We start from the raw sequence: 7406 nt of genomic DNA on the forward strand, positions 1-7406 counted from the left end.
AAGTAGATCATGTTTAGAGATATAACTGGGCCTGGCCTCATAGTTTTAGCGGGTCTAAGTTAGGACCGTAACCGCGGATTTCACCTGCGTCCGTAAAATTGCGGGTGAAAACCAATCCGTAAGAGTCTATGGGCCGGACACGGTTGAGTTTTCAAATCCGCAAGGTTTAGCGGTTTTGTTGCTGTTGGTTCTGTAAATCCGCGGATTCACCCGCACCCTAGAGTAGTAAGGGGATTTAATAAAATCACTAAGGATAATATTGGAAGTTTGAGTTTTATATATAAGCTTCTTTATCCTGAGAGAAACTCAAAAACCTAAATCGAAACCCTGCTGTCTCTCTTCCATGATTCCTACTGGAAACGATACTTGAAGTAGGATTTTTGCAAGATTTCTCCTGCAAGAGTTGATTTATCTTCTCCTTCTGTCAATTTCACCGTTATTCAAACCAGAAATATCAAGAAATCGGTAAGGTATGCTGAAATCAATTAGGTTTTTCTTCCTACATTTTTTATTATTTTCTTAAATGAATTGGTTAGATTACTCTGTGATTTAAGTCATGAATTCGTTTGATTATTGTTTGACATCACATGATTCTGTGCACCTGAAGATTTCATTGGTTGATTTTCATTGGTTGTTCTTGTTGCTAGAGATCCTCGGCCAAAAAATAGATCTCCGACCGGTCATCAGTTCTATTTCCTTGAGTTAGATTCTTTATCCAGGTAAAATCTCTAGATTTCTTCCATACTTAATTTTTTTTTTGAATTTTTCTTGTCCCAGTCGTGAATTGAATTCTGATGGTAGCTATTGTGTGATGGGTGTTTTGCAATTGATGAATATGTTTTGATTGTTCAGGAGATTTAAGATTTGAAAAATGAACGTTTCTTGTTTACTTTCTCAGTTATTAGAATTATGTTTCTGGCACAAGTTCATTTGGTATGAGCACATGGTGGATGTATCAAATGTGTCATCATTAGATGGAAAGTTATTGTTGTACAGTTAAGTTCACTGTTGGTTATGGAAGGGAAAATCTTGTTATTGAAATTTGGGAGGTTAAGTGTCCCTCTAATTGGTTGTTTATAATTCTGTCTAGAAACCTACCTATATTATTATCTGAGGTTAAGTGTCCCTCTAATGTCTCAATAAAAATTATTTTGACCTTTTCCAATTTTTAAGAGAAGTTGAGTGCTGCTGTTTTGTTTGATAAGTTCTTGCATTTGTACGATGAAGATCTAGCCAAATGTAGTTGAAAGTTGTACATTGCTACTTCATAGTTCACTTGTAATTAAATGGAGGAGAGGTAAAATGCGCAAATACCTTTGTGCTGAAATGCGAATATACCTCGGTGGTGTGTGCTCCTTTTATGTCATATAAAATCTGTATTCTATCTTTTCATTTGGGTGCAGAACACATTCACATCCATCCTAAAGTGGTTAGTTGGAGGATACATGATGCTTGTGATATTACTGTCAAGCATAAGCAAATTCATTTAATATGCACATCACTGTCATTGAGTTTAGATGATGCAAGTAATAAATTTCCACTCCACTGGTACTTAGCTTCTGCTGTTGTAAGTGTCAGGTTCACAAATTTTGACTTTATGCATCTCTCTTATCAAATATTAATAGAGAGGCCTATTTCAATCTTCTTTTAAAAATAAAAATGGCTCCACAGTAGTGGTTTCTGTCAATTCAGACTCTAGTGTATATGCTAATATACAAAGAAAATGCGGCGAGTTTTTGTAATATTCTGGTGGTGTGGTGTGAAACAGTGGGTATCTACTGATGTACTTTAAGTCTTTTTTTTATATGAACTTGATATCGGTTTTTGTTGAACTCTTCTTTGGTTTCCTGTCTTGTCAAAAATCATCGCCTTTCATTATGTTTTTCTTTTGCAGATGGGGAAGAAATCTTGAAGGAAATTCCTGACATATCAATTATGGATTGAATGAACTAGTACTCAAATTCAAGGACTCTTTTTCGGCAGCAGAAGTTCATGGCACCAGACTTATTGTTGCATTTGATAGTTTACCTTCCGTTCTTGCAAGAATTAGTACTTTTTTGTTTCCGTAAAAAAAACACAATACTCTTTTGTGTTAACAGTACTACTATCTTTTGTGTTAAAATTTCTAGTTTCTGAACTTAGTAGTTTTATTTGTTTTATTTTATTTTTCCTGACTAAATCTGCGGTTAATCTGCATCCGGCCCGTATCATCCGCTAATCCGCTGATGAGAAATCCGCGGGTGATTGTGCCGGACACGGTTTGATTTTCCAAATCCGCAACTTTGACAGTTTGGTTGCGGGTGATCCCTAATCCGCAACCGTCTGTTGCACGCTCCTAGTCTAAGTGAATATCGGTGGACTCCCGATTTTCAAATCAATGGTGAGATCTCTCTTGCAAATTGCAATAAATCTCCTGTAAAACCTGGGTGTGCTAGTATGTGGATCATTCTTGCTGAAACACGATTGTTTTTCTTAGATCGCCGCTGTACGCATCATGCATAAGAATACCATATTAATGTCCACCTTTACATATACCTAACTCGAAACGCATCAAAGAAGGCTTGAGTAAATGAACAACACCATAAATTTGTAAAAAGTAAGGAAATAATATCATCAAGGTCGAATTACAACACTACTACTCTGGAATTTCATCTGTGAAAGCTGATCATGTTTTAGTAAGAGACAAATTGGGGTAAGGGATCCGGTTTATCCTCTTTAAAATGGACCACCTTTCAAAAAATAAAAACAGAAAAGAAACGCGAAAAGGGAAGAAAAATGAGCAATGGTAATAATGGGTTCATCACTTGAGAAGGGATCTTGTAAAATGTTCACGAGCGGTGGCAAGTGCCTGCGATATTGTCTGCAAGGGAAAAAAAAACACAAACAAAGGAACAGCAATGGTGTTAGCTCGGATTTTTGCTCTGCCAACTCATACTTCATCTGGATATGTTTCGAATGGGGGAACTGAGAAGAGGTATGTTACCTGCTCGGATAAAGGTGCTGAAGCATCCACGCTATGGCTTTCCACTTTACCAGCAATAACGCTTGCGTCTGTTTCAAGAATTATCCTACAAAGTTGAAAAAACAAAACAAAACAAAACAAAATAATCAGTTTCACTAAAATAGAATAACATTCAACGAATTTGCCAGAAGAAGAAGAAATAGTATACAAAGTTCCGTTTGATCGTGAAATCCAACCCTCACAAACTCATTGGTTCAGTTCAACTATTCCGTGTGTAGGTTTCAACATTTTTAAGGAAATATCTAATGGAGTATATTAACTAGGTCCAGTACTCCGTCAAGAATTTCAGGAGACAGTCGGTGTGAAAGAGTAAAACCCAAATTTCCTACTTTGGCATCTTAAAGACTAACCAATGTGTACAGGGAGAAGAAAAGTCGAGGATGTTTCCCTAACTCTAATTACCATATTTATGTCATCTCCAAGATAAAACTATTCACACCAACAAAATATGAGTAGCTAAACAATATATCAACTCAGACTAGGTTACAAGTAATTTCGAACTTAGCAAAAATTTTCATACCCCCCATCAACAATCTCATCAAGGCATAAAAGGATAAGATCCAAATTTTCGAGTGCCTCCCTTTTGTCAACATTGCTCCTGGAAAGATGATACAAAACATTACAGATTAACAGATCAAAAGCTAAACAATCAAAGATGACCAAATGATAAACAGTTTTAGAAAATGCACCTTAGGATAAGCGTAACTGCATCGAAAAATCCCTGAAGAACTGTAGCTAAGATGAGTTCGTTTTCATCATCCCCTCCGGTTACATAAAAGTGTAGATCTTGGAAGAACTTATAGACAACGATGTTGTTCTCAAACATTGCTATCTCCGCTGTAGATGTACCCAAACATTAATGAAGCAGCAACTGAGTTGGAAACGAACCATATAAATATAAACCAAACTGTTTGTTCTATGAAACACCAAATATGCAATACTGAAGCTATTATTTGGTCAAGGCTGAATATAGTAACGAAATAGAGTGGCTAACTTGCTAACAACGACTTTCTTATGTCTTCTTGGTGCTCTGTTTCCTTCCAGTAGCATTAAAGAAATAGAGCATATCAGACAAATGGCTAACTTGCTAACAACATGGATCTATTAGATGTGCATTTGGAGTAAGGTAAATCAAGATGAAACCGTTGTGTTTTCCTATTGAACTCGGACTCGGGGGTTATACAGGTGTGGATTCAAAATCAGACAAAATATGGGTTCAGAAGAGTGCATATAGATATAGAAGAAACTTTATATACAGATTCAGAATTGTCTTAACAGTTACTACAGCTACTGCCTATACTGAAACGCCACACTGTATCCAAATATTACCACCCCGGTGAAGAAAAAGATCTATCTTGATTCTTGACATTCCATGCCTAACAACATAATCATGTAGTACAAAGAAGAGGTTAACTTTCTAACACCATAGATCTATTCAATGTTCACTAGCAATGAGGTGTGTCAAAGCACATTGAACTCGACCCCAAGCATTGCCGGACCAAGGTGGGCTTAATAGCCAACACCAGATATCAGGCAAAAAAAATTAAAAATTTACGTAATGGACTCAAGGGGCTGACCAGGGCTTAATCCCAGGTTAGGCCTCTCATAGATCCGTCCCTGTCTTCCCCCACAATTGTCTTATTTTGGATCAGTACTGCGATAATCCTTGAAGTCAGGGACGAACCTATGAGAGGGCTAACCTGGGCTTAATCCCGGGTCAGCCGCTCACGTCCATTACCTAAACTTTGTTTTATATAAAAGAAAAAAATGGCATGATACAGTGTAGTGTGTTATCCCAGGTCATATTTGGCTTTTAAGCCCACCTGGATCCGTCAATAGGTGGAGAAAAGTTTCATGCCTATACGGAAGCCACCTTCCATATAGTTTCAGAGTTGTCTTGGGTGTTAGCACAGCCACTAGGATAAGTCTACTGTCTACCCCCACAATGAACTTAGGAAAAATTCAGATGTAGCACTGCTATGTCATTTTTGGTGTAGCAGTACAGCAACCAACCATTTCATGTAATTGAAACATCACATTTTAGACTTAACAACATTTGGTCAAGGGTGTATTATAGTGTTTCCAAAATATATTCTAAAGTGATGCAGTAAGGCAGCAAGTGATGTATTATGGTGCTGCTACACACAACAATAACATAGCAGCGATACAACAAAAGCGTGTGTTGTAAGTAGCGATCAAGTTGTAAGAAAAATAATTAGAACAAATGAGAACATGCTATGAGCTTCCCACTTTTTGCACATAAAACTCAGCCTCAATCTATTTCTTAATTTTACCCAAAATAACCAACATAAACATTACATGTCTGACTTGATAAATGTGTAGTTGCTCCACATAAAACTTGGCTAGTTTAGCTATATTCCAACTGCCTTTAGGTCACTCCTGCCAATTCTACCAAAACAGCACAAGCACTACCTTACACTAATCAAGCAAAATGTTTCTCAGCCACTAACGTGTTCCCAACCCCCACCTCTCTTCGTGCAATTAAATTCACAACAGTGCACAATAAACTCCGCGCTCTTTCACTACGAACTCCCAACGAAACTACTTCAAATGAAAAAGTAAAAAGAAGAAGAAGAAAACATGCAATAAATTCTCTGATTCAGACATCAAGTAGTTCACCGCTTCTCATATCAATCTAAGAACTCCTAGCCTAAAAAAAGTACTTCCACTTACAAAAATTAGATTCACACATCAAGTAGGTCACCAATTCATATGAACTTTACTGATTTAACAACTTAAGACAGATATTGAATTTGCCTGGTTTCTCAAGTTGAGAACACCAAAAGAAACACTTGAACTTACAAATGTGCACTGACAGTGGTTTAATCTTTACAGGAATTTGGTTTAACAACAAAACTAGTTTGTAGTATACTCTTCAAAACAAAATTCCGGTAAAGATAACCCATTGTCGGTGATGCACATACTACAAATTCAAGTCTTCCTCGACCAAATTCATCCCAATTACCAACATTGATTATAATAAAAAATAATCATAAGCTATTATTAACAAATGCAATACAAATTAAGCATATTCTACAGATCGTCGTCTACTGGAAATAAAAATGAGTGTTTCTATGTGATCTACCTTCTGTTCTGGCATTAGTCTTTTGTGTCTTAGTAAACACAGATTTCTCAAATCCCAATTGAGCACTTTGTGTTGGCCATTCATCTGAGTAATACTTAACAGCTACACGATTTCCTTCTGAATCTAATAATAATATGTTCTTTATCGATGGACATGATTCCTACAACAAAATTACATCAAGATCTATTGTCAAAATCACAGATTCATAACCAGATTTCGAAAAATAAAAACAGATCTTAAAATTGAGAGATTTGAGAGATGAAGATGTGATTGCTTACCCGTGAGAAATTCGCCATTACTGTGAAATTTTACAGAGGAAGAAGACGGGATTAGGTCTGAAATCTAAGTGAGAAGAAATTTTGCTTCTGTCTGTACAGAGCGCCAATTTTTGGTCATCATATACATACCCATTGGACGGCGTGAGTTATGTATACTTTGGCCCAGTTAAAACGTAAAAGTGTCGGATTCATCTTTCCGTCAATGGATCTTGCATTTTGTGTCAATTCCAGCCCTCCAAAGTTATGTATACTTTGGCCCATTTAAAATTATAAACCTGTCGGTTGCAAGTAACCGTCGGTAAGTTTTGCATTTTTTGATTTTATTTTTATTGATAAGATAGAAGAGTGGTTCCTAGAACTACACCAACCTAGAATTTATGTTCTTACAGGGGAGGAAGCTTAAGAACCTCTAGTTGAGAGGCTCTTATTTCCGGAGATGTAAGTTCCACAAGTTGGAAATAAAAAGTTTTTCCAGGTCTCAAATATGGATTGTGGTCTTTCATATTTTTATAAGATTTTTAAATAAAATTTGACGGACGAGGCTACCACGTAACTGATATCATCACCCAATAATTTTACAATTGTATCATAACAATTTTTTAGTTTGCCTCGGTCACTTAATAGCAAGTTCATTGTTTTATTTCTCTCCATAATCATTTAGATACTAAAATCATACTCTCTCCACTCCTTTTTAATAGGTTGTTATGTTTTTAGAGAAGTTTAAGGAAATTAAGAGAACTAATCATTGAAAGTGGTCCTCATGACACTCATCAATAAAAGAAGTGAAAGTGAAATGGTCCACATGACACTTGTCATCAAAAGAAGTTAAGAGAAAAATGATCCCAGAAAATTAAATTAACATTTGACTTTCCCAATTAAGAAACCAGCCTATTAAAAGTCAACGGAGGGAGTAATAAAAATTGTCTTGTTAAAGGATACAAAAATTCATAATGAATAAATAGTGCCACCATTTACTGAAATCATAAATAAAAACTATTGA

The 7406-nt window shown here is 36.1% G+C and overlaps 1 protein-coding gene and 1 long non-coding RNA gene across 2 annotated transcripts; one reads left to right on the forward strand and one right to left on the reverse strand.

The window, feature by feature from the left end:
- Positions 1-301: 301 nt before the first annotated feature.
- LOC113300516 lies at positions 302-2159 on the forward strand. The gene is made up of 3 exons (XR_003335818.1): positions 302-470; positions 648-719; positions 1895-2159. It is a non-coding gene; the product is annotated as an uncharacterized LOC113300516 (long non-coding RNA).
- A 407-nt stretch (positions 2160-2566) lies between these two features.
- Positions 2567-6535, reverse strand: LOC113295677 (coatomer subunit zeta-1-like). The gene is made up of 6 exons (XM_026544004.1): positions 6407-6535; positions 6129-6288; positions 3712-3859; positions 3543-3620; positions 2984-3068; positions 2567-2860 (listed from the first exon to the last, which is right to left on the reverse strand). Exons 1-6 carry the CDS (start codon positions 6422-6424, stop codon positions 2801-2803), a joined length of 549 nt encoding a protein of 182 aa, XP_026399789.1. The 5' UTR covers positions 6425-6535; the 3' UTR covers positions 2567-2800.
- Positions 6536-7406: the final 871 nt, after the last annotated feature.

This window comes from Papaver somniferum, chromosome 7 (assembly GCF_003573695.1).
Source record: "Papaver somniferum cultivar HN1 chromosome 7, ASM357369v1, whole genome shotgun sequence".
In the NCBI taxonomy this organism is placed as follows: Eukaryota; Viridiplantae; Streptophyta; class Magnoliopsida; order Ranunculales; family Papaveraceae; genus Papaver; species Papaver somniferum.

Excerpts from the sequence above, each read along its gene's own strand:
- LOC113295677 (XM_026544004.1), bottom strand. Across the intron at positions 3,860-6,128 it reads GACTAATGCCAGAACAGAAG|CGGAGATAGCAATGTTTGAG; the intron begins GTAGATCACATA and ends GTACATCTACAG. Across the intron at positions 3,069-3,542 it reads GATGAGATTGTTGATGGGGG|GATAATTCTTGAAACAGACG; the intron begins GTATGAAAATTT and ends TCAACTTTGTAG.